The sequence below is a fragment of the Tenrec ecaudatus genome, chromosome 6, assembly GCF_050624435.1.
Source record: "Tenrec ecaudatus isolate mTenEca1 chromosome 6, mTenEca1.hap1, whole genome shotgun sequence".
NCBI lineage: Eukaryota > Metazoa > Chordata > Mammalia > Afrosoricida > Tenrecidae > Tenrec > Tenrec ecaudatus.
The window spans coordinates 48,539,370-48,566,636 of record NC_134535.1 but is presented as its reverse complement, the minus strand read 5'-3'; the positions used below and the strand labels follow the sequence as shown (position 1 = coordinate 48,566,636).

General features: G+C 41.0%; 1 protein-coding gene across 1 annotated transcript in view; it reads right to left on the bottom strand.

The window, feature by feature from the left end:
- Positions 1 to 27,267, bottom strand: part of LIN7A (lin-7 cell polarity scaffold A) — a 245,494-nt gene that overhangs the window by 65,018 nt on the left and 153,209 nt on the right. Inside the window, exons 3-4 of the mRNA XM_075551225.1 lie at positions 10,277 to 10,348; positions 7,819 to 8,028 (exon numbers count right to left, since the gene is read on the bottom strand). Of these exons, the coding sequence (XP_075407340.1) occupies positions 7,819 to 8,028; positions 10,277 to 10,348 (282 nt within the window). The remainder of the gene's footprint in view (positions 1 to 7,818; positions 8,029 to 10,276; positions 10,349 to 27,267) is intronic.

The window sequence follows — 27,267 nt, the reverse complement described above, 5'->3', positions numbered from 1 at the left end:
TCTTGCTCTCTGATGGTCAGACCATGGTGCAGCTGCCTTAGCTGGCTCCCTGCTTCAGCTGGCAAGGCTCATTGATTGCAAGAAATCCCCAAGGAAAAGCCACATGGACCTACCCCGATGCAGTCCTGGGTGATGGAGCAGCTGTGTGGAAACCCTGCCAGCGCTGAGATGCTTACACGTTCACTTATTTGGCTTTCCTCCTTCAGTCAGTGTCATAGTGTGTGTTTTATGAGATGGAGGAGGACTTTGTAGATTAGTATCAGACATATGGGCTAATGTTGGATCGATGGGCGTGGACAGCACTGGGTTGGGATGCTTTCTTAATGTACATTTACCCTTTATATAAAACTCTTTCTTATACATATGAGTTTCTGTGGATTTGTTTCCCTAGCTTACGCAAACTAACCCAGAGCCCAACACGTAATCCACTGTATACCATCAGGGCTCCTTTTAGAATGAATTATTATGGGGAGTTATTAATTCATATATTATTCATTCATTGATGAAAGTGCATACAACAGTGCTTGGCACATGGTAAGTACCACCCAACAAATACTCATGACTATATGTCAGGGGCTGTCCTAAGACTGGAGATAAGTAAGCAAACCCCGATTTTTGTGATCAGTTTTTAAATGGAACTTTCATTTTTGTAGAATTCTTGCAGCCCATTTCATTTTAATTTAAAATGAATCTTTTTAGAGTTTATCTTTGTTCAGAAAGCAGATAAATACGATTTTTACACAAATGTTCCCTCTGAGATGCTATGGTTTACCTGGAGCTCAGATGCAGTTTTATTTTCATTTCTTCCTCATTCCACACCTCACAGCTATTCTGCACAAAGAATTCAGCCAATGTTTACTCGCCCTTAAATTGGCAGAGGGATTTCGTAAATGGGGGGGGGGCAGGATTCCATGAAAACAATTTATTCCATTCCATCCCTAAACTTTTACGCATTCATCTGTTATGCTTAAAAATCAATTAGCTCTGGGCACACACTCTGGACAACTCTACTGAGGATTAACGAGAGATTTAGGCAAATTTAACTGTTATTTTTCAAAAATCCTCCCACCTTGCCCCGTAACACCCTAACTGTTATTTTTCCACCAATGATTCTCTATCACAAGACTTGTATTTCTGAGCTAATGAAGGCCTGTTTTTGATATGAAATATTTTTTAAAATTCCCATGATTTTATTTTACCCTTTTAGTCCCTTGTCTTTCTGTCTCCCATCCAACCCCCTCTCCAGTCAGCGCTAGAGAAGATTATATTTGGGAATAGTTTTTTTGGACTTCCTGCTCTAAAAACATGTTTATTCTAACTAATCATAGACTCACGGGAAGTTGGACAAAAATGTACAGAGAAGTCCTATGCCCCTCTATCGAGCTTCCCCCAATGTTTACCTTGAATAACAACAGTATTCTATGAAAACTAGGAAGCTGGCATTGGTACAATCCACTGGGCATTTCCCCAATTTCACTAGAATTAATTGTTGAAATAACCAGCTACTTCATTTGGCTAGTGTCAAATAAAATCACATAAAGGTTGCCATTCACTTCATATGTGTATGTCCGGAGGAGGGTCTACGTATGTTTGGGGCTCCATCAGTGTTTGCATGTCTAGGTTAGAGTGAGATCAGGGAGGGAAGAGGAGATACGAGGAGGAGAAGAGAAAAAGAGGAGTTGTGAGGGGAGGAGAGAGGACTTGTCGTTTCTTACTCTTCATTCAATCTTTTATGCTTACACAGCCTTCGTTACTACAAATCTGGCTGGTGCAACACAAAGAGAATTTGTCTCAAAGTCAGGAGTTCAGGGATGAGATAGATACTCTCGCACATTCTAGTCATACAACTTAAAACAATTTACTAAACCTTTGCAGGCTTCAGGCCATCAGGTGGGAAAACCTTGACACGGTCCATCTCCCAAGACTGTTTTGAGGTTAAATAGCCTAGAGCCCCATTTGGTTGCCTTTCATAAACTGTATATAAATAAATACAATTAACTTCTATGTTGAATATAGTGTTGTGGTAGAGTTTCATAATGTCATGTCAGTTTGATAAATAAGTCCAGGGATGGAGTCTAGCTTGTCAATCAGGTCACAGCCTGATGATGCCTCCTTGTAGGTGTGACCTTTCCCCGAGGATTCTGGGAACTTCTCTTTCTCTGCCTTTGCGTTCCTGTTGACAGTCCACACAGAGACTTGCAGAGCTTTGTGAGAGACTTTCCCTTTGCTTCATCTTCCTGTCGAAGAGCCAAACTTGGAGAGCTGGAGGATCCACGTGGAGAGCCACGCCAGCAGGACGATGCTTCCACCACCATTGGGTCCAAAAGGCTGCACCCGCTGGTCTATAATCTTCCTGCATTTTGCTTCATTGCAGGTGCTGCGTGAGTGTGAAGAGCAATGTATGGACTAGTATCGGACTTACTAGTATCGGCCTAGTATCAGACTTGTGGATTTGATCTGGCCTGGGCTGGGATGTTTTCTGAATATATAATTGCTCTTTGATAAAAGCTCTCTCTTACACACATATGAGTGCCACTGGATTTGTGTCGCTAGTCAACCTAGACTAGCACAAGTATATTATGGAATATATCTGATTTCATTTTGCTCTTTATAAGACCTCAAAGAAGAATAGATATTTCATCTTTCTTTTACGGAAAATATCTCAAAAGTGCACGAGGAGTCCCCGAGTGTTGATGAAAACTGTTAGGCATGTGAGCGCTGGCCTAAGACTTGTTAGCTCAGACCGAACCAGAGATGCTTTGGGAGATAGTCCTTGTCATTTCCTTACAAAAGGCCACGGACTTGGAAAGCCCTTAAAATAATTCCACTCTGCACAAATAGGCTGGTCGTGAGTTAGAATTTACTTGATAGCAACTAACAACAGCAACAACAATGGTATTCAGAAAGTAGCTGGGGCCAGCCTTCAGACTAGGAGGAGGTGTCTGTGGATGGGGTCTATAGTAATCACTCAGCAAAATATTACTTCAAGGCAACAAGTCCGAGTCATAGAATTAAAATGGACTTGTGGGCCCCCACTATCTCCTTATATACTTGGCAGATTTGAGATATCCTTAACAGGTCTTTTAATCAATGACTACGACTTGAAATGATGACCACATAGTGCCCGATGAGTGGGCCTTTCTTGGTGTAGACAGCTGTAGGAGTTTCAAAAGTTTTGTTTGTTTGTTTTTTAATAACAAGCTGAGATCCGCCTTCCCTGTGGCTTTTACCCTTTGGTCTTGGTCTTGACATCTATTACCGGGCACACGGAATGGCGACGGGATTCATCTATTGTTGTCCAAAATATTCTATCTCTATTCTAAAATTTAATTGCTTCTTTAATGTGATTTTTCATGTACAAGGCTGCTCTTTTCAGGACAAACTTTTTGTTGTAATAGATGGAACCATGAAAGAGCACAGGAGCTGAACAGCGCACTCAAGTTCTGGACCAAGCTCCTTCCATTTTCTGTGCAAGATACTTATCATAATCGGAATAATTACATTCAAGTGTCCTGGGTGATGCAAGGTATTTGTGATTGGCTGGTAACCAAAAGGTTGGTGGTTCAAACCCACCCACTAGTTCAAAAATACCTGGCTATCTGCTCCCATAGAGACCGCAGCCAAAAACCCTAGGGAGCAGTGCTACTTTGTCACATGGGTTGACCATGGGGTGCACTTGGGGCTACCATAAACAGCAACGCAAGAATCATATTAACATATATTTAACATATATGTTTATGCCCTCTGACCCACTGCAACTTGATTTATACATATTTCGCTGGAAATTAACTGAAATTCTCTAGCGCTCCACCCCCACTCTTTCTTCAAGTTTTTATGATTAGCAATGCCCCCCTGATTCCACACAAATGTAGCTAATTTAGTCTCATTGTGCCATTCCAATGAGAACTGTATATTCAGACTCATCATGAACTATATCCTGCTAGCTCCACAGACTCTGAGATTTATAAAGAGTCCTTTAGTTCTTTCTCAAAATTACTGATGGAAAACGAGCAGAAAATTGTGAAAAGTAGATCATTAGAAAACAAATTCCGACTGTAGTGCTCTGACTTTGTAGCAGTGACGTTACCATGTTTAATTGAACATTGAGTTCTAAGTTTTCCCTGGGAGTTGGCATAAGAAGTAGCCATACACAAAGGTCTCTTTATTTTCTATGAAATTGCAATGTCACATTTGCAAAAATCCCATGAGAAATTCCCCTTCAACCCAGGGACAGGAAAACCTTTCTCTCCCAAGGAGAATTATATTGATGTGCTTTTTCCTTCCATTTTGACTTCTAAGAAGCTCAGAGAAGAGTCACTTGCTCAATTGCTATAGCTTCTTCTTTTTAAAATGTACCTATTGTTCTTTATTACCCAATATCTGCACTAACAGTTTGGTGTTAACATGTCTAATTTTTACAAGACACCATGACACATTAATTCTAGCAATCAACAGGGTTTATAAAACAAACAAGAAACCTAATCAAGACCTCTTTGCAGAACCTGGAAGATCCACGGAATACTTATTTTCCAAGTATGACAGTTGGCCGTTTCCTGCCAGAGTGCTTACCCTGCTGTAGTTAAGGTCAGCCTCGGCCCTTCACAGTACTTCCTTCCAAAATGTGTTCTCAGTTTACACTGCCATGTTCTGAATAGCTTCCATATTAATTTCCCCCCAATGGTACTTAATTTCAAAGAAGAAACCATTTGGTTACTTTTTTTCCATCAACTCATTATTTTGCTCTTTCACTATAGATATTGTTTTTGATTTTCAATAAATACTGCCACGCGCCTAACAAGTTTCATACTGGAAAAGTCTCAGACTCTGTGGTGCAAGTCCAGGGCGCTCGCCACCTTGGCCTTAGCTACTCTTCACCCCTTCCTGAAGTCCCCTTATTTACAGAAGGAAAACTGCCTTCTGACAAGCACCTGATCAACATCAGGCATTATTGTAAGCCTACAATCTACTTTAAAAACACTTTAAAATGCAGACTATCTACTACTATCATCTTATCTCATGATAAGAACGTGTTCATATTTTAAGCGTCCAGCTGTGGAGTTTCTAACCACTTCAAGGCGCTGGTAGTGAGCCAGACCCCCGAGGGTCGTATTACATCAGCAAAGCCAGTCTTGAGGGGACTAGCATAAAAAAACAGTTGCAAGACTTTTCTCCATCAACAACTGATGCTTTGCAATTGGCAAACTAGTCCGAAATGGACTTTTATGGCCCCTTAAGTAACATGACACATGTTCTAATGGAAGTGAGGTGGTACATGTCAAGGTTTTGAATGTATGTGGAGTATTATGATTTTTGGAGGCAGTCCCCATCTGTGTTTGTACAGGGTAGACATGTCTTAGTGAGGCCTGTCATTTTTCATCACAGTATTGGTGACAATGGAGCTATAGCTACCTGTCAGCTAAAGGGTACCACAAATTCCTGACTCTGAAATATTGCCTGATCTGCCTCAAATGACCCTCTCGTTAGTATTCACTTTTGCACACAAGAACAGTAGTGTTTAGAGGACATTAACCCATAGTCTGATGGGTATTACAATAAAGCCTGCTCTGTCTGATGCCATTGTTCCTAACCCCCTTGCTTACTAGGCACCTTTCAAGGGAATCGCAAGCAATGGCTGAGTGACTGTGAAATGTCCACAGTTGTGTTCCCTGCGTATCTCTTATCTAGGTTCTTTAGCTCCCTTGAGCATAGTTGAAAGACATTAAAAATCTACCACCTATGAAACTGATTTCGCATCTATTGATTGCCCTTTTGTTTTTCTACTTTGGTACATTTTATACTACTTTTACACCCACATTTTCTTTTTACTTATCCATATATTCAGAGACACTATAAATTCACACACCGAGGTACGGATTACTCTGTGACATAGTGACATGACTGAGCTAGGCTTCTATTATGAAATTCATGTATATAAATGTCAACAAAAAACTCATCTTAAAGCATTATCACCTGAAGAAAAGTAAGTGGGATATGGAAGAAAATGAACTACTCGGATTTTCGAGTCTGATACATATCGGAGGGCAGGGCAGAGTTGAAGTTCAAGATGCGATCAAGCCCTCAAGGCTGTTACCAGCTCTGTTGAGTTGGCCTCTGACTCACAGCGACCGGAAACGGAAGATTCCCTTGTCTTGTGTGCTACCTCACGATCCCTTGCGGACACGACTGTTGGGGTCCTTACAGTTTCATGAGCTTATTTTCAAAAGCAGATTATCATGTCTTTCCTCCTAGCTCGTCTCGGCTGGTACATTCCAACGCAGCCTGCTTGGCATGGTAGCCACGCGTCAGCCTCCATTGACAGACGGTGCCTGAGTGGGCTGCATTGGCTGAATGAAACCCAAGTTCGTAAGACGATCAACAGCACGGAAACGACTACTAGGCCATCAGCACCTCCGTCAAGCCACGCCTTTTCATGGCTCTAGAGTTCCTTTTGACTCCTTACAACTCTGTCGATCAGAATAGAATTCCCCCTTGGTTTCACTGCCCAACTGGTAACCCACTGGGCCCCCACTGCCGTGCTAGAACTGGAAATAAAATGCAAAGGACAGAAAAAAACTTTAATCCATTACTATCAATAAAAATCATATTCTAAATATATTTCCATCAGATACTCTGTTGTAAGCAGGGAGCAACATGGTCACAAATAATGCAAACCTGGGTTATTTATTAAAATCTCTCAATTTTAGAGAAAAATCCTAGATTAATTGACAACTAGTAAACGCAGGGCCATCGCTTCGATTCTGACTGACAGTGCCTCGACCGCGCACGGTGGAACCGCCCTGTGGGGGTCTGAGACCATAACTCTTTCCAGAAGTGGAAAAAGCCTTATTTTTCCACTGGGAAGGGGCTGGGGGGTTCGAACTGGTGAGATACTCATATTTATTTTTCTGAAATTTGATTATTTTTGTTTCTTTTGTGTTTGCAGAAAATTATTTATCTTATAGGAAGCAATTTATCTAGAAATTTTTATTACATGTGGAGAGAAGGGCATCCAAAGAATATGAATTACCATATATACGCGAGTATAAGCACATCTTTTTTTAGATTCCCCCTACCCACCCCGCCCGCTCATTTTTAATGGAGTTTTGGTGGTAAAATTAGGTGCCGTGGCTGATATTCAGATCAGCTTGTACTCGAGTATATATGGTAATGAAAAATATGTATATTCATGTTTTAAATGAAAAAATGCTATGTATTTTAGTTTACTGGCATTTCATTTGGAAACTCATATGCACATGGTGAAGGAGGCAACACAACTCTTTTAGATGCAGCATGCAATCTTTTCATTGGAGCTACAGTCAAGGCTTAAATAATTGTCTTTATATCAGTTCACCTTCCATGTGTAATCTCAGGCCATATTAAAGTTATTATCCCTCTTTAATTAATATTCTAAAAGCTAGGAGCATGAGGAGTTGTATCTTTTTTAAAAAATGTACATTTGCTCCTAAAAATGCTAGACTATAAGTGTCGTAAAAGCATTACATTGTTGTACACATTGATTCAATTGGACTCTTGTTTGAAAGAGAGCCCACTAGTTGGAGTAATTTCTTGGGATGGTTTTTCAAACAGTCTATTTTCATCATACCCAAACAAGATGAAATGAGACATCCCCACTATAAAATTACTGCTTTCACAGGTTTTATGCCCACCAACGACTAGCAAAGTGGACACAAAATTATGATTAGCTCCAGTATTTCAATGTTGATATACTATCAACATGAAAGAAAAAAAGAAAGAAAGAAAGAAGGAAGGAAACCAAGGAAGCTTTGGGGCAAACCTCTGGTTATTGTAAGAACCTACCACTCCATTGACTGACAGCAGCTGGTCTCCTCTCTTGAGGCCTCCGTGTCTTTCCGCCACCCCTCCGGGGATGATGCGCGAGATATAAATGGGGGAATTCTGCTCCTTTCCGCCCATCACGTTAAAACCAAGGCCTTCGTCCGTCTTTGGCAGTTCCACGACCCGAGGGTGGGAGTGGCCTTCGCTGGCTGCAAAAGCGGCAACTGTTGCCTGGAAGAGAAGAGGGCCAGTTGGTGACCAGAGGAGGGAAAGGAATAAGGGCAGCCAAAGACATCCAGAAAAGTCCTCATACCATTCCGACTTTCTTCTGTGAAAGAAAGGCCGCAAGAAACAAAAGGCTTTTCTGCATTTCGCAGCCCTGTGTGAATCTTTCCTTCTGGAAGGCTCTGCCTGGCCAGGAGAGCTGCTCCCATGATGGTGCATGTCCTCCTCCGGAAAGCCTTTCCGAAGCGTCAAATAGCCCTCGGCACACATACTACCCAGTCCTACGATCATTTGCACATGGCTTCTCTATGCGCGCCCTAAGTGCTGGGGTCGTGTCTGGTACTCCTTGGTACTTGACCATAAATAAATATTTATTGCATAACCAGAGGGAAATGTTTATGGATATACTCCTATTCTTGTGGAAGTATATATGATATTGCCAGAACATCAGCCTAGAACATGCAGCTGTTTTATTTCCCGCAATAATGAGTGTGTTTAAAAGAGAAGGGGGTGGGGGGAGACTACACCAAAATGATAGATTCAAATAAACTATTATTAATTGAAAGCAATATTCCAAATTATTGTGAAAGGTCTTATCTGGCATAAGTTTGTTTATACATTTTAATGTCTCAACTTACTAGAGTGATTTATGCAAAATGAATCATGTCTGAGATCAAATAATGTAAACGTTTTAAAATTGGTTTTATATATGGTTTATAGAAAACATAATTTAGCACAGACTCACATTTTTACTTTTCACTAATATATTAATTTCTTTAAATAACTTCAAGGAAATAACTTACCATTAGTTCCTGCTCTGTCCCATGCCCCAATGGCAATAAAAGCGCCTTTAGGTTGTTTCTATCAAGAAGACTCTCTGCCTATTTCTTCCTTTCCACTTCCCATTAACCTTCCCGAACCACAGTGGATCGAGGTTTCCCCGACACTGTGACAATATTGATCCCCACCTCCCGTCCATTGTTTCCACACACAGCATTATCACATCAATTCAGCACGAAGCGACTGCCTGCATTGAGGGAGAGAGAGTGAACAACGTGGAAACCACGGCTCCCTTTAGCTACATGCATTTGCTCATGCGAATCTGTCTTCGTGCATAGATCTGAATGGCTGACATGGATGCAATGCAGACAGCCCAGAAACAACCAGAAAGTACTGTGCTACTGCAATGTTATGCTGCTGTCCTGCTGTTCTACATGAATAAGAAATGAGAATGGTAAAAAGCTACATCATTCACTTCCCCCTTAATTAAACCATGTAGGGATCATTTTTTTTTCTGTGTGTGTTCCACTTCAGTACAAGCAAAGCATGATGTAATGATAATAATAAGCCTTTTTTCCCTTGCCTGGGTTGAAAGCAAAACAAAACAAAAATCCACTCTGAATGTGCAGTGTTACTGTTTGAATACAGAATAAAAATGCAAACTGAGGAGAGAGACTAAGTAAGAGGTGGTAGAACACGTGAAATAATTGAAAGGAAAGCTATATGTATTGTTACTTGCCCTTTCTCCATAGAGTACACTATAAAGATAAATGTTTTTTAGAAGTAAGTTGTATATCAGTGATAACATTTCTGTGTTTGTAAAAATACAAACTCCATCAGTGATTTGTGGTTAAAATGGTTTCCTAATGGTCTATTTTCCAAGATAATCTCATCGTCCTATTGCTGTAATTTTTCAGTCAGTAGGTTCTTTGCCAACTCTGGATTTCAGTGGTGAAAGAGAAAATGTGCTCACTACTACAAAAGGCCGTGGGCTTTCCTTTGAGATTAATGCCACCTTCTTCCAGCCAGCTCCCCACTGCTGAGCTGAACGGAGGACAATCACAGACGAGTGGGTATCAGGTGAATTCTTCCCACGTCTAACTTAAATCAAATCTTTGGACCTCTGCAAAGAAATCTTCCTGCAGCAAATAGCGAACAGTTCTTTTGTATCAGAGCAAGGGGTCAGAGAACCGTGTAGTATTTCGCACAATGAACCAGTAGATTTGCTTGTGCCAAATGGACATTTAGTGAGCTTAATGAAATCATTCTCCTTTCTTAAGCCACAGAAGCAGCAGAAACGTTCAATTTCCAATAGGAGTTTTACCTGGGAAGTAGTACTGGTCTAGACTCTGGGCTGCCACTGATGTCTAAATTCTCTTACAGTGCACACACGAGAATACCTGAAACACACGCGCGCCAGTCAATTACTACATCACTGGGCTCCAGTATATTTTTAAAGTGACTCAAGCCTTACCTTTGCTGTGGCCCTGGCACGGAACTCAGGGCAGCCGTTAACAGTTATCGTTTCATGCATATATTGATACACCTAAAATGTTCACATGAGACAAAAAGAATGTGTAAGAACATTAAGAACACGCTTTCGTTGGTTGCAACAAGTCTTCATTGCAGCTAAGTTCCTTATCATAAAGTGTAACAGGTTTGAATCAACTATCCTAATGCTCTGAACCCAAAGCCCTCCTATTCGGGGGTTGGGGCATGGACTTGGGAAGGCACATTTACTTAGAATGTGGTTATTGATGTTTATCGAATATAAAATCTCTGCCTGTCACTCCATCAGTAAAACGCTTTACATTAAACATAGCTTGTTCTCTTAAGCAGGAAAATTTCACAAAAATTATGAATATACTCAATTCTTGAATTTTGGCAACACTGAAAAAATAATTTTCTGCGTTTTCTGAGTGGCCCCGTTAAGGGCGAGACTGCTAATTGACATGTCCACGGCTTGAACCGACTCAGTCTTAAAGGGGGGCCTTGAAGACTCGCCCAGAGACCTGCTTCTGGAGTCAGTCTTGAAAACACTGGGGAGCAGTGCTACTTGGCCAACATGGTTCGCTCCGTGTCAGAATCCACTCGGTGGCAACTACCAACAGTAACACGGCGAGGATAGAGCTGTCTTCCCCGTGGTTCAAAAGGAGCCCTGGTGGTTTCATGGGTTAGACTTTCTTCAGGAGGAAGATGAGGTCTCCCCTCCTGTGAGCACTTTTGGGAAATCCACAGGAGTGGCTCTACCCTGTCTGACAGGGTCACCAGGAGGCCCAAAGAATTGACTTGATGGCATTGAGTTTGGTTTACTTTTGGTTTTCCTTGGTCTAAACTCCATTATGCTGAAAACATGCTACTGTTAGCGACAAACATCATGATTTCCGACATCTGTTAATATCTATTTTGTGACTCAATTTTACTTTACTTTGAGTGAAACTTATTTTCACTGATAATTAAAAAATTATACATAAAAGTATGAAGATATAAAGATAGAATTGCATCCTAGAGTAAATAAGTGAAATATTAGAATTAGTAGTTTGGAACAAAACACCAGCTATGGATGGATTCACGTTAACATTTAGATGAATTAGAAAGGACAGAGGTAAAATTTGATGAGTCAGGTTTAGAAAGTCTACATATTTTGTTAGGCAAGAGAGTTACAGCTGAACTTTTCTATATAATTTGGTTGCTAAAAGATCTTGGCTAAATCATTTTTTTTGTTGTTTTTTGACAATTTATTGGGGCTCATACAACTCTTATCACAGTTCATACATATACATACAACAATTGTATAAAGCACATCTGTACAGTCTTTGCCCTAATCATTTTTTTCTCCTCTTTTCTTTTTTTACATTTTATTAGGGACTCATACAACTCATCACAATTCATACATATACATACATCAATTGTATAAAGCACATCCATACATTCCCTGCCCCAATCATTCTCAAAGCATTTGCTCTCCACTTAAGCCCCTTGCATCAGGTCCTCTTTTTTTTCCCGCTCTCTCCCCTCTACCCCCTCCCTCATGTGCCCTTGGTAATTTATACATCGTTATTTTGTCATATCTTGCCCTATCCGGAGTCTCCCTTCCCCCCCTTCTCTGCTGTCCCTCTCCCAGGGAAGAGGTCACATGTGGATCCTTGTAATCAATTCCCCCTTTCCAACCCACTCACCCTCCACTCTCCCAGCATCACCCCACACACCCTTGGTCCTGAAGGTATCATCCACCCTGGATTCCCTGTGCCTCCAGCCCTCATATGTACCAGTGTACAGCCTCTGCCCTATCCAGCCCTGCAAGGTAGAATTCGGATCATGGTAGTTGGGGGGAGGAAGCATCCAGGATCTGGGGGAAAGCTGTGTTCTTCATCGGTACTACCTCGTACCCTAATTAACCCATCTCCTCTCCTAAACCCTTCTATGAGGGGATCTCCATTGGCCGACACTTGGGCCTTGGGTCTCCGCTCTGCACTTCCCCCTTCATTTAACATGGCACATATATACATATACACACATATACACATACACACACACACATATATATATATACATACACACACTTATATCTTTTTTTTTTACATTATGCCTTATACCTGGTCCCTTGGCACCTCGTGATCGCACTGGCCGGTGTGCTTCTTCCATGTGGGCTTTTTTGCTTCTGAGCTAGATGGCCGCTTGTTCACCTTCAAGCCTTTAAGACCCCAGACACTATCTCTTTTGATAGCCGGGCACCATCAGCTTTCTTCACCACATTTGCTTATGCACCCATTTGTCTTCAGCGATCCTATCATGGAGGTGTGCAGTCAATGATATGATTTTTTTGTTCTTTGATGCCTGGTAACTGATCCCTTCGGGACCACTCGATCACACAGGCTGGTGTGTTCTTCCATGTGGACTTTGTTGGTTCTGTGCTAGATGGCCGCTTGTTTATCTTCAAGCCTTTAAGACTCCAGTCACTATCGCTTTTGATAGCCGGGCACCATCAGCTTTCTTCAGCACATTTACTTGTTCACCCACTTTGACTCCAGCCGTTGTGTCGGGAGAGTGAGCATCATAGAGTTCTAATTTAATAAAAGAAGGTATTCATGCATTGAGGGAGTGTTTGAGTAGAGGCCCAAGGTCCTTCCGCCACCTTAATACTTAACCTATAAATATAGACACATAGATCTATTTCCCCATCCTCCTATATATATTTGCATGTACATGTCTTTGTCTAGACCTCCATAAATGCCCTTTGACTCCTAGCTCTTTCCTCCATCTCCCTTGACTTTCCTCCTGCCCTACTACCATGCTTCGTCGCCACCTGGGCTAGAGTATACCTCTTCTCTAAGCAACCTTACCCTTGATCATTTCCCACCAGGCCTGCCACTCCCCCCTCTCTACCTTTTGGGGTCCCATGTTTTTCCCTTGTCCCTGTGTTTGTTAACACAACTTCCTTACCGCCCCCCACCCCAAGTCCCCCCGGAACTGTCGGTCCTGTTGTTTTTCCTCCAGATAGTTCATCCAGCCTGTCCTATTCAGACAGACCTGTGGAGACACTAACATGCACGAAAACAAGACAGAGGAAAACAAAGCAACAGTATACAACCAGACAACAAAACAACAAAAACAAACCACTGACAAAGAGCAGAACAAAATTGGCTAAATCATTTTACGACTCTGACTCTATTGTTGCCCATCTGAAAAATGAGTAAAGAATAATTAGGCTTTATAATGTTTTCTTTAACGAAATAATGTTTCCAAAGCACCTAAAATAATAGGCGTCCTACTTTAAACAGCATATAGTGCTACTAATTATCTCTTAAGACATAATGATAGAAATTCCTGATACATAGTCCAAAGAATGTTTAACTTTAGGTTTCTATCTAAACTATCAGGGATGAAATTACAGCACATAAATCTGCATATAAGTAGTGAAATAAATTGCTTCATCTTAAGTGAAGTATGGAGAATGACTCTTAAAGACCAATTTGAAGATGGTATTTGAAAAATAATAGATTAAAAAGGTTGAAGTATATGCTTATTTGAAATTTAAATAATGGCGCTTTTAATATTACATAATGGTTAGAAGTTAAATCCATTTTACAGTCTCTTAGAGTAATTTTCAGGAGTGTCCCATTAGCTACTTCACTAGCAAGATGAAATAGGAAAATGTCAATTGAAGGGTTTTTTTTTCTCCTTTCTATTATCTTTCATGTGATTAAGTCAAAGTTATTAAAGTGAATTCAAAATTTGATTCATTCAGCTATTCAGCAAGTATTCATTGACTATCTGGGACTAATCTCCTCTTCTATGTCTTAAACAGATTTGGTGGAATCTCCATTAGTGCTGACTGGAACTTCCCACGAGCCCTGGTGGGATAGTGGTGAAGGGTCAGGCTGCATTGGCAAGGCCAGCAGCAGTTAGAAAGCACCAGCCACTCCATGGGAGCAAGACGGAACTTTCTACTTCCATTGACAATTACAATCTCGGAAACTGAGGCAGCATCAGCGCTACGGCAATGAGTTTGGTTTGGGTTTGCATCTTTCCCAGGAAGCCTGGTTAGAGGGAATAAATGTTGTGGTTTGGACTGGAAAGGTAAGGGCATGTTTGAGTCCACTTTTAAGCTTTGGATGTCTAGTAAACAACTGGAGGATTCAATTGCTCGAGGAAATTTGAGGAAGATGCCAGGTCTCCAAAAGAAATCTTGTGGGCCCTAGGATCTGTTGCTGAAAATGCTCCAGGTTAGCAGAATAGCTGCTAAAAATATTTGGGCATTATTCTCTTGAAATCACACAATGTTTTTTGTAGAGATAGCCTTTCCACACATAAATATTTTATCTGTTTGAACTGTCCATTAAGAGGAGAATTTTTCCTGTCTTACTTCTCCTCCTAAGAATACGTCTCCAATGTGACCCTCTCTATCCATCCTAAGTCATCTTTTGCTCCATTACTGCATTAGTGTCTCCTAATCAGGTCTGACCACCATCAGACATGAGTGCTGTCATCAGTTATTATCAAGGATGCATTTAATATCATGTCTTTGACTGTCTACAACTCTTACAGTAAGTAAGGGTGACAAAGTTAAATACCTACCGGGTCAAGCTAGTGACATGACTGTAGAGCCTGGCCTCTGCTTTGATGTCATTTCCTTCCTCCATTCACTCCTCCCCAGCAAGCCTCCTAAAATGCCATAGCCTTAGAGCTGCCCGCCTTTGCACATGTGTATTCTGCCTGCATCATCCTTCCCTTGGTAGACTCCTGTTTTCCCATGCTTAACAGGGTGATTCGAGGCCCAATTCAAATATCATCTTACGTAAGAGATTATATCTCCTTCAAGCAGAGACACTCCTACCCTTCTTAGTTCTCTGGATCTGACTCTGTCTGTCTAGTTTGATGATCATTTTCCAGTCAATGGCATCTTTGCTAATAATGGAGAAGTTGTCATCAAATGATTTTTTGAAAAGCAAATTTGTACATGTTCGATAAACACCTTGGTAAATGCTACAAATTAAGAATTAAAAATCACACATTAAGAGATTACCACATCCCAACTTAAAGTGGGAATTTAAACATATGAAATGCAGGAGGCTGTAGTATTTCAGGAGCAATTTCACAAGTTTGGAGACATCTGAAGAAAAGAAAAGCCACATTGGTGTGTCACATATTAGTTATAAGATCTTGGTAAGTTACTTGATTTCTGAAAGGGTCCCTCATTTGAAAACAGAGCTACCCTCTAGGTGTGTTATGAATATTAAATGAAATAAGAAAAATGTATGGCATGCAAAAGGTTTAAGAAAATATCACTGTTATGAGTAGTAGTGGCTGCTGTTTTTAGGTGTTATCAAATCACAAGCCTAGATGCAACAGAATAAAGTGCTGCGTGGTCATGCAGCATCTCAATTATTGTGGTGGTTGAGCTATTGTTGCAGTCGTGGTGTCAATTCATTTTGGGGCGCGTCTTCCTCTTATTTGCTGACTCTCTCCTTCACCAAGCATGACGCCCTTTCCCAAAGAGCGGTTTCTCCTGATAACATGTTCACAGTATGTGAGATCAAGTATCACCATCCTTGCCTCCAAGGAGCATTCCGCCTGTACTTCTTCCAGACAGATTTGTTTCTCCTTGCAATCCAAAGTATTTCCAATATTCTTTGCTGGCACCGTAATTCAAATGCATCACTTCTTCTCTAGCCTTGCATGCCCAATGTCCGACTGTCGCACGCAGAAAAAGAGTAAAAACATGGCTCATCCCTGGCACACCTTAGTCCTCAAAATATCACCTCTCTGTGACAATGCCTTAAAGAGGCCTGTGCAGCGTACTTTCTCAATGCAATACATATTCTTATCTCGACAGCTGCTTTCATAAGCATTGATTATGGATCCAAAAAACATGCAATCTTTAACAACATCAATCGTTTCTCTTTACCATGATGCTGTTTAATGTTGTAAGAAGTTTTGCTTTCTCTCGATTGAACTGTAATCCACACTGAAGAGGGTGGTTTGTGATCTTTATCAGTAACCATTTCCAGTCCTCTTCACGTTCTGTAAGCAGATTTGTACGGCGTTGCCTCGCATAGGTTGTTGTAGGCCCACTTTAGCCTCACGTAGCATTCTTCCAACAGTCCAGCTCCTCACGCCCTTCGCTCAGTGTACAGAGTGAAGCCGCGTGATGAAAGCATGCAACCCTGACAGACGCCTCGGCAGACTTCCAACCGTTACCCTATCCCATCAACTGATGCCTCTCGGTCTATGTTCAGGTTCCTTATGAATATGGTGAAGTGTTCTGGAATTTATGTCATCTCAATATTATCCACAGTTTGTTGTGATCCACATAGTCGAACATCCTTGCATAGTCAATGAAGCACAAGTAAATTTCTAATATTCTCTGCTTTCAGCCTTTGCACACCAGCAAGGCAATCCCTTAGTCCACATTCTCTCCTGAATCCACCTCCCTGTGAATGTGCTGCTGTACCCACTTTAGCAACATTTTACATACATGTGACATCAAAGATGCTTTTCTATCTTCTCTGCATGGTGTTGGGTCATCTTGCTTTGGAATATTTCATTGCCACAAATAGGGCTCTCTTCAAGTCCATTGGCCAGGGGGCTGTCTTCCAAAGATCCTGGCATAGACTAGTAAGTGCTTTTGTTTATTAACAAATCTCAATTGATATTTCATCAATTTTGTTTTTGCTAAGGTCTTTAGTGCATTTTGGCCTTGTTCTCTCAATACTGTTTGTTCTTGTTCATATGTGCTACTTCTTATAATGCCTGGATGACAAGCAACTCTTTGCTACAGTGGCTCTGTGTATCATTTCATATTTGTTGATGCTTCCTGCATTATTCAATACTTTTGCCCAAACAATCCTTCAATAGGGCAACTCAAGGATGGGACTTTATTTCTTTGGGTCTTGCAACAAAGAAGTTCTGAGCTGCTTCTTCTCCTTTGGTTTTCTATCTCCAGGCTTTGTGCACATTGGTATAATAGCTTGTCTTCAGGTCTCTTCTGATATCCACTTACTGATTTGACCCATTGAACACTAATGACCAAACACGTCTTGACAATCCAGGGGATACTTTGTTCTCTTAACTAGAATTTGCTACTTTTAAATCTTGGTTCTAATATTCATTGAAATGACAACACAGACCTCACAGATATTATATGGGTGTTTATATCATATTGATATTGATGATTATAGGGCTTATTAAGGAACTTACCAGGTTGCAATCTAAGTGACAAATGCTCAGGATGAAGTTGCTTTTCAGGACATGTAACAAAGTTGTTTCATGCGCAAAGGGAAATGTTACTACTGTACCATAAGCCTCAACTTGAAGGTTCTCAGCTCAAGCTCCCCTGGTCAGTATACCCAGCTACCTGAATTAAGTGCTCAGAGACAAGACATTCAGTTCCTACTTCCATGTCAGCAAAGTCCAGCTACCCCTCCCCCATCCTATCACCCACCAATTAAATGGCTAGGGGCACTCTACTTGACAAGTCAGTATCCCATCCCAAACACTCAACTACACTGGCTCCATGGGCAGGGAAGTCCACCACTCTGTTTCATGCTCTGCCTCCTGGTTCAGCTGATGTTTCTCTGATGCACAGCTGTTTTCCGAATCTACAAGGTTTACCTGGTTCTTGCTGCTTCTCAAAGGATTTATTTTATACCCAGCAGGATGGCATTTCTATAACTGAGGTCATCTTTTCAATTGCTCTCCTTTGTCTTTGTTTCTAATTGTTCCATCCCAATCATCAGTAATTATTAGAAAAATGCATCTTCTTTGTACTTGACTGGTTTTACACAGAAGACGTGGGTTGTTGTTGTTGTTGTTGAGTTGGTTGCAACTCATAATGACCCAATAATATACAAGAGAACAAAACACCACCAGGTCCTGCACCAGCCTGTTCTTATGTTTAAGCCTGTCTTGGAAGCCACTGTGTCCATTCAGACTCTCCAAAGGCCTTCCAGGTTCTCACTGGTTCTCCCCCTCACCACGCATGATGTCCTGCTCCAGTGACTGCTTTCTCCTGATGACATGTCTCAAGTATGTGAGAAGATGTCTCACCATCCTTATTTCCAAGGAACGTTTTGGTTGTATTTCTTCCAAGACAGATGTTTGTTCTTTTGGCAGTCAATAGTGCTTTCAATATTGACAACACCATAATTAAATGCAGTGTTTATTCTTCTGCCTTTCTTATTCAATGTACAACTTTCACATGCACATGAAGCAATTGAAAATACCATGAATTAGGTCAATGCAATGGGTCCTTTGACATCTTGACCACTGTTCCCATGAGCACTGATTGTGGACCAAGCAAGACACAATTCTTGACAACCTCTATCTTTGCTCCACTTATCATAAATTTACCTGTGATTCAGTTGTGAGGATTTGGCCTTCTTTACATGGAGTCCTATTCCATCCTGAAGGCTGCAATCCTTGAACTTCACCCGCAAGCACTTCAAGTCCTCCTTACTTTCAGCAAGCAAGCTGTGTCCGCTACATATTACAGGCTGTTCAGACTTCTTCAAATCCGGAGGCTGCATCCTTCTTTGTGTAATCCTGATTCTCTGCTTCTTTCCACAGCATACAGATTGAATGTGTATGATGAGAAAATATAACCCTGGCACACCCCTTTCCTGATTCTAAACTATGCGGTATTTCCTTCTTTCTTTCCCTACAGTTACCCCATGTGGCTGCTCTGCACTGGCAAAATGAAGCGTTCTATAATTCCCATTTTTCTCAGGGCTATCCATGGTTTGTTATGATTCACACAGTCAAATGTTTGGGCATAGTCAATAAAATACAAGTAAACACCTTTGTGATATCCTCTGCCATGAATCAAGCTCCATCTGACATCAGCAATGCCATCCCTTGTTCCACATCCTTTTCTGATTCTTGCTGGAACCTCTGGCAGCTCCTTGGCAGCTGCAACTGTGTTGGATGATCTTCAGCAATGTTTTACTTGTATGTGTTATCAGTGATATTGTTCTATAATGGGAACATTTTGTTGGGTCACCTTTCTTTGGATTGGGTACAAATATGGATCTCTTATAGTCAGTTATCCAAGTAGCTGTCTCCCAAATTCCCTGGCACAGACGAGTGAATGCTTTCACTATTTCATCAGCTTGTTGAACCTTTCAATTGATATTCCATCAGTTCTTGGGGCCTTGCTTTGGCTAGTGCTTTCAGTGCAGCTTGAGCTTCCATAAGGTCTTGCTTATCCACTACGCCCTTAAATGGCTGAATGTTGATTAATTCTCTTTGGTACAGTGACTCTATATATGCTTTCCATCTTCTTTTGAAGCTGCATTATTCAATATTTTTCCCACAGAATCTTTCAAGATTGCCACTAGGCAACTAGTGCCTTGCATTCTTTTATTCAGGTTTTTTTTTCAGTTTAAGATATGCTAACTATGTTCTTCCCTTTTGGTTTTCTGAGCCTAGGGGTGTGCACATTTCATTGTAATATTTTATGTTGTCTTCTCGCGCTTTCTGCCTCTTTGACTTCATTATTTCTTCCATTTTCCTTAGCTACTCTATGATTAATTAAGATCAAGTTTCAGGGTGTCTACTGCCATCCACTTTTATCTTTACTTTTTTACTGTATTTATAATGACCTTTTGCTTTATTCATGAATAATGTTCTTGATATCTGCCAACAGTTCATCAGGTCTTCTGTTATTAGTGTTCAACGCAGCAAATCTGTTCTTGAGATATTCTCAAAATTCAGGTAGGATAGACTCAAAGTTGTATTTTGGTTCTCGTGGACTTGTTTTAATTTTCTTCAGTTTCAATATGAACTTACATATGAGCAATTTGTGGCCTGTTCCACAGCCAGCCTCTTGGCCTTGCCATAGATGTAGCCAATTTATTGTCTGCATATTTCATATGGAGAAATCCAGGTGATGTAGTCACTCATGGCATTTGCTATGAATAAGTGGTTGGGCTTTCAAAATTCTCAGATGAGATACCTACCTTCATTTCTATCCCCAAGACCATAATTTCCAAATACTGTACCATCTCCTTGCTTCCAAAGTCTGCATTCTAATCACCAATAATTATCAATGCACCTTGATAGCATGTTTGATCAATTTCAGATTCAAGAGGTAAAATTCTTCACCTTTTTCATCACTAGGTTTAGTGGTTGATTCAAATATTTGAATAATAGTTGTATTGATGGGAGTTCCTTGAAAGAAGATAGATATAATCCTATCACAGACAGTACTGAACTTTAAGATAGGCCTTGACATGTTCTTTTTGACAACGATGCAGTGCCATTCCTATCGATGATGTCATTCCCAGCACAGGACATCATGTGATTTTTCTGATTCAAAATGTGATTTTCTGGCCAATACCAGTCCTTTTCAGTTTCCTACTGCCTACAACATTGATCTTTATGAAATCCATTTCATTTTTGACAACTTCCAATTTTCTCAGATTCATAATTCGCACATTTCAAATTGTGATCAGTAGACTTTGAAGCAGTCCCTTCTCACCTTAAGGTGGGCACCCTAACGTGTCCCTCCACAGGCTTTACTCCAGTCACTCCATTCAGGTCACCATGGCCGACTCTGAGAAAACAGGTCCTCCGACACTACCTCTGACAGGGTGGCGTTTTCATTCATGAGGTCTGATCATGCTTTCATGAGGTTTTTAGTGGCACTGCCTCCGAAGCAGGCAGCAGAGTCCTGCTTCATAGACTGTTTTTAGTCTGGGAGTTCCACGGACCCCTGTTCACGTTGGGTGACCCTGTTGGCATTTGAAAAGCCAGAGACATCACTTCCAGTATCATGGCAACACACACTCCACCACTGTATGCCTAACTGACAGACAAATGGTGAATTTGGACTTTGCGCCTTCAGAATTCTGAGAAACTAACTTTCTGTTCCTTAATACCACCCTCTTGTGGTATTTCTGTTGCCGCAGCAGCACAAGGTGACTAAAGCAATACAGGATGAGAAATCTCTGTGACAATTTCTTGTCTGGAATCTCTCTACATGACTGTAAGCAAGCCAGGTGACATTTGTGCAGTTCAGTTTTCTACTTCATCAAACACCCCCTTCAAAAAGAGAGTCACAGATGATAGAGCAGGTGGCCTCATAAACCATGATCTTTTAGTTTTACTATGCTCTCATTGTAATAGTTGCTATTTTATTGTTACCATTTTATTTGTGTCTAAAAAGTTACAATTGCAGGAGCTCTGGTGGTGCAGTGGTAAAGCACTCATCTGCTAATCACAAGGTCACCAGTTTAAACCCACCAGCCTCTCTATGACAGAAAGATGTGGCAATCTGCTTCCATAAAGATGCTGGAACAGCCTTGGGAGAATTCCACTCTGTCTGGCGTGGTTGCCATAAGCCAGAGGTGACTCAACTCAGTAGCAGTGAATAAATTGTGATTGAAATGGTGCTTCTAGAATTTAGTGGCTTTGCTGGCAGTCATTTTAAAAATTGGCCTTTCATTTAAAACCAGATTTTGAATGTTCTGTCTGCTGATCTTGGAGAAGAATTTTATTGCCTTTCATATGTCAAAGTTACTTTAAAACAGAGTGATGCAGACATAGTAGGTAAACTCACTCAAATCCTGTTTTTATCCCCCTCCTCCCAGTATTTACTTGTATGTAACCTGTGGTTTTATTCACTCAGACGTCCTCTGGAAACAGATGAGAGGGTTCTGGGCAAGCTTGGCTCTATTTCCCACCCTCTACTGCTGGTCCTAGGCTGTAGTGACAGTCTTACTATGATGAGAGAAAGGGCAAGGAAATGCAGAGATCAGCTTGGACTTTATGGAGCTCTGAATCCTTGCCAGCAGCCATCTACCTCTGGACTTTTTCTTATGAAGAAAAAGAAAGCTATGGTCATAATTATCCAGGTGCCCTGGTGGCCCAGTGTTAAGAGCCGGGCTGCCAACTCCAGAGGCGGCAGTTGGAAGAGCTACGGTCGCAGAAACTCACAGGGGCCGTTCGGCCCTGTCCTACAGAGTCGCTGTGCATGGGCATCAATGCAACGATGGCAGTGAGTTTGAGTTTCATAACAAAAGCTATCACCTGGGTGGATTTTCAAGAATTCTTGAATTTTTAAGAATTCTTTCAAGAATTTTTAAGAACTTAGTGTCTCAAAATTTTGGAAGTTAGGCGTCCCAAAGAGGACCTCCGTTCTCGGGGGTGATCCAGGCGCCCCAGCAGTTCTGTTGCGTTCTGTGATGCTCCTTCGCATCTCCATTCCCCGGGCGTTTGCCTCTGTCATAATTCCACTTTTCAATGGCACCTTGTTGAGGGTTAGTACCATGAACCCTAATCTGGTGTAACACAATTATCCTAACAGAAGTAAACACTTATTTCCAAACAGGGTCATATTTACAGGTAGACAGGGTAGGACTGTCCCAGGGAACAGAAATTAATCCACACCTTACAGCCTTCCACCTAGCTATTCGCCTAAGATAAACAACAACATATAGCCTACAAAATCCTGGACACAAATACTTACAGTAGCTTACAGCACAATTTACTCAATGGAAATCTACCTAAGTAACTTCCAGCTGTGAATGAACAGTCAAGCCGAGGTACAACCATAAAATGGAATACTGCTCTGGAAGAAAAAGGAGCAACCTTCTCAGACAGGCAACAATGTGGATGGATCTTGAAAGCATTTTATAAGACCAAGAATCCAGGTTTCTTTTTGATTTAGATGCTTGATAGCGATTTCATTTCTATGGCACGCTACCAAAAGGCGCAGGGACAGACAAGAGATCCTCGGTCGACAGAGGCTGGGTGTGCGGGAAAAGACGACTACCAAACTGCACAAAGGAATTTCGAGGGTCTGGAGCTTTCCTTTATCTTGATAGTAATGTGGTTACACGAGTATCTGTGATTCTTAAAACGCTTAATTGAAACACCGCTAAAAGGCTGAAGAAGACTGTATGTAAATTGCCCTTCAACAAAGTTTGACTTTTAAAACAACAGAAAATAAATATTTTTAAACATGAGACAGAGGAAGGATAATTTAAGAAATTAAAATATTTATAACTTCAAGAAATTACTCAGTTTTGAAAACAAAGTGAGTGCCGTGAGACGCATGGCTACGTAATCTAAGAAAGTTCTGGATCAGTCTCCGCCCCGCCGAGTTCATACATGTGGAAACTGACAGGCACGCCGCGGTCGACAGTGACATCCTTTGAATGCATCTGACACTCCAGGAATTTAGAAATGTCTCCTTACAAGAAGTACAGTTAGAGTTAGGTAAACCACACTACATCAGTGACTGGGAAAAAAGAAATAAATCTTTAGGTAACATTGAAACAATTAAAATGGCATTAGACCCAGTTATTTCAAGAGAGGACAATAGAAGAAAGAGGTAATTAGAATTAAGGGAGAAAAGCAATGAGAAGAAAAGCCACATGGGAAAAGGATTTAACCTAAATTCTAACATATTATCGATGTTCAATCAAAGTTTTCTTAAATGCATGACTTCTTTTAAAAAAGCAAACTAAGAAAGCGATTCTTAATAAGAACATAATCTAGCAAGTATTAAGGGTCTATATATTACCATCACTACTTAATACTTTTTAATGCTCTACTCTACTTAACAGATTTGAAAATTCGGCGTTAAAAAAGGAAGAAAGTTACTTGATGTGGCATTTGAACATTTTAAATCTTTACAAACACGTTCACAATATCAAAAGTAAAGATTGAGCCTTCCCATCCCCAGAGGCCATCTGTGCAGTTGAGCAACTTTCACAATATGAAGCCACACTGTGTGTAACATTTACAACACTGCAGGTTTGCTGGAAGCAGATTTTAGGTTGAGGGAGGTATCTAAAATGAATTTGTGATTTTGAATTTAATTGCATCCTGTGGTGTGTAGCTCTGACATGAATGTGTGTACTGCACTTGATATGAGCAGCATACAATAGAACTAGAGCCTCCAGAAACAACAGCAAGCCTTCTGGTGGGCAGGCGATACCGACACCATAGCCTTGTTGAACTCAGTAGAATCGTCCCTAGGATTTCCAGGGCTATACATCGGGATGGAAACAATTAGCTGGTGGGTTTGACCCACTGACCTTTCAGTTATCAGCTGGGGGTTTTAAAACACTGTGCCAGAGGGCTCCTCAAAATAGGAACCACAAAAAACATGATCTACTTATATTGAGAAGTTTTGTAGAAATAATTGCAGATCAACTGCAAATTGATTCATGAACCAAGGAAGCGCTAGTCCACATCGATCTGCTCTTTGGTCTTCAGTTTCTATTTTCATTTTAGATAAAGGGCAGCCACAAATCATTCTTAATTTTTAAATGCTTTGATGGTGCGATAGTTAAGAGCTTGACATCTAACCGAAAGGTTGCGGATTAAAATCCAGCAGCCACTCTGTGGAAGGACGACGTGACGTTCTGCATCTGTAGAGATGTGCACCTCTGGGAGGCTATAGGACAGCTCTCCTCAGCCTGAGGGCGTCGCTATGAGTCAGATTCATTGGAAAAGATATAAGTATGGGGTCTCTTTATATGTATAGAGCATATATAGTTTCCATATTTTTTTGATGATGAAAAATATTATGTGGAAATCGACTACTTATAATTCCTCATAACTAAGGGTATATAAACTATGGGGGTATACAAAAAATTAAATTAAATAGTACACACTGTTTGCTAATAATCAGGTCTGCATTAGTTCAAGACCATTGTGGATTAAGTCAATCCAGGGAACACTTAAAAAGTATAGAATTTCTGGAGAAATGTCTTTTTCTACATCTCTTTAAGCCATCAACTTTGAACAAGAAAACATGACTGCTGGCTACAGAAAAGCCAACTACATCACATCTCTGTGGGATTGAAATTGTTTTTAAAGGTGGAGCACACAATTACAAAGCAGGCCTTTGAAGGTGCTAAACGTACAAATTAATCTGGCTACTGACATTCCTTCCCGGATGTACCATGGCTTGAAGAAGCGTTCCTCATTGGTTCAGTGACAAGTGTGTCAAGTACTCTTTATGTCCTCAAGCCAGGAAGAGGAAGGCAAGTGGTCATTCTCCAAAAGGGCACCAAATATACTCTTTTAGGGGAATTACATGCATTAATTCACTACTATTTCAATTACACCATTCAGTAGATAATAAGAGGTTTTAAATGGATAGAACTTCCTTTTAACACTGAAGAAGAATTTCAGTTAACACTGATGCCACAACCACTGTCCTCAAGAAACAACTTGGACCTTACACTCACACATCCCCCAAACCCAAACCAAAATAAAACCCCTCATAGCCACTGAGTCCATTCTGATTCAAAAGAATTCCCACAATACAAGTAGAACTGCCCCTGAGGGTCTCAAGACGGTAACTCATTAAAAAATCATTTGATTGAGGGTTCTTACACATAATTAACTCCATAACTCAATCAGATCAAACATAACTGTACAATTGCTGTCACCATCAGTTTCAAGATGGTTTCCTTCTTCTTGAACTCTTTGATATCAGCTCCCTTTTATCTCCTTCTCCTCCTGCACCCCCCTTGTCATTTTATATTGTTAGTATTAGTAAGTTGTTTGTTTGCCATATTTTACACCAGCCAATGTATCTACTCCCCCGTGGCAGGAGAACACCTCATCTTTCTCCCACAGAGTAGGTGGTAGCTTCCCACAATTGATCTTGCGGCTGGTGGGCACCCAAAGAATGACCCACCATACCACCGGACCCCCTCAGCACAGGGTACTCAAGTCTGACAACCAAGCCATTAAGAAGCTGGGATGACTTAGAATTAGGAATTAGAAACAGAAACAAATATGCACGCACACACACACACACACACATTGAATTTGAAGATTGACTACAAGTGAGTGGTTTGGGACTAACATCGTTTAGTCCTGCTGCCCTCATTTCAGCGTCCACACACGTCTCTGCATGCCTTTCTCATTGTCGAAGGATCAGAAGGAATCAAGAACTGCTCAGTCGGTTCCTCTGGGCCCAGGAACTGTATTAGCGCATATTTTTGCTAAACGTGCTGCTGTTGCCCCTAAGAGGCTAGCAGCTACCTGACACTTCTTCTCCTTCTGCATCCATCCTGTTACCAGACTCAGGCTAACATAGTTAGTCCTTTTGCTTAATAGTCCACCTTTTTAGTCCAAGTCAAACGTTTTCCATTCAGACCAGAGGAAAAGGGAGGGCCCTCAAATTTCTCGACCACCGTTTTCTTCTCTAATCTATATTTAAGCAAAGAAAGCTGCACTACAGCTGGGTGCTTTCCAAGTGAATCACGGCGAGGTACTTTGTTTCTCACCTGGTTGTAACCTGGTCACCTAGATTGCTTGCTTGGTAGCTCCGTGAAGAGGGAGGAAGGCATGCAGAGATTTCGGGCACTCCTGGGCCCACGGCTCTGAGGCCAATTTCAAAGCATGAACACAGTAAGCCGACCTCTCCCAGTTCACACATCTGCTTCCAAGCTCAGCTGCCTGGCTCAGATACTGTTGCTACAACATTTATGATGTGCTTAATTTTCGTTTCCATTTTAGATGATTGGAACTTGTTTACTAGCAAATGCATGCAAACCAAATACAAATCATGAAACTTGCGACTTTTAGAGATAGTAGGCTCAAGAGTCTATATTCTCTATCATTTGAAGACCACACATTGACAATAAGCACAGTAGAGAAAGACAGATCCATTTGTATCGTGATTTCCCCCTTCCAACTGTCTCTCACAGGAAAGGAAGAGGCTGTGAAGGAAGATCATGATTTACAACTCACTTCGTTTCTTGAGAAGGTAAATGTTTGCTTTAAAAGTTAGACTATGGTTGTAGATCTGAGTTAAAATAGTCCATCATTTGTTACCGATTTCATATGTTGAGTGAATTTATGTACACATGGCATTCACTAGGCTAAAAAAAGGGGGAAATTTTAAATTACAAGTGATCTCCAGTACTCAGATTTAGAACAAGATAAGGAAGATTTTGGACAAAATGGAACTCTTAAATATCTATCCATCTGTCT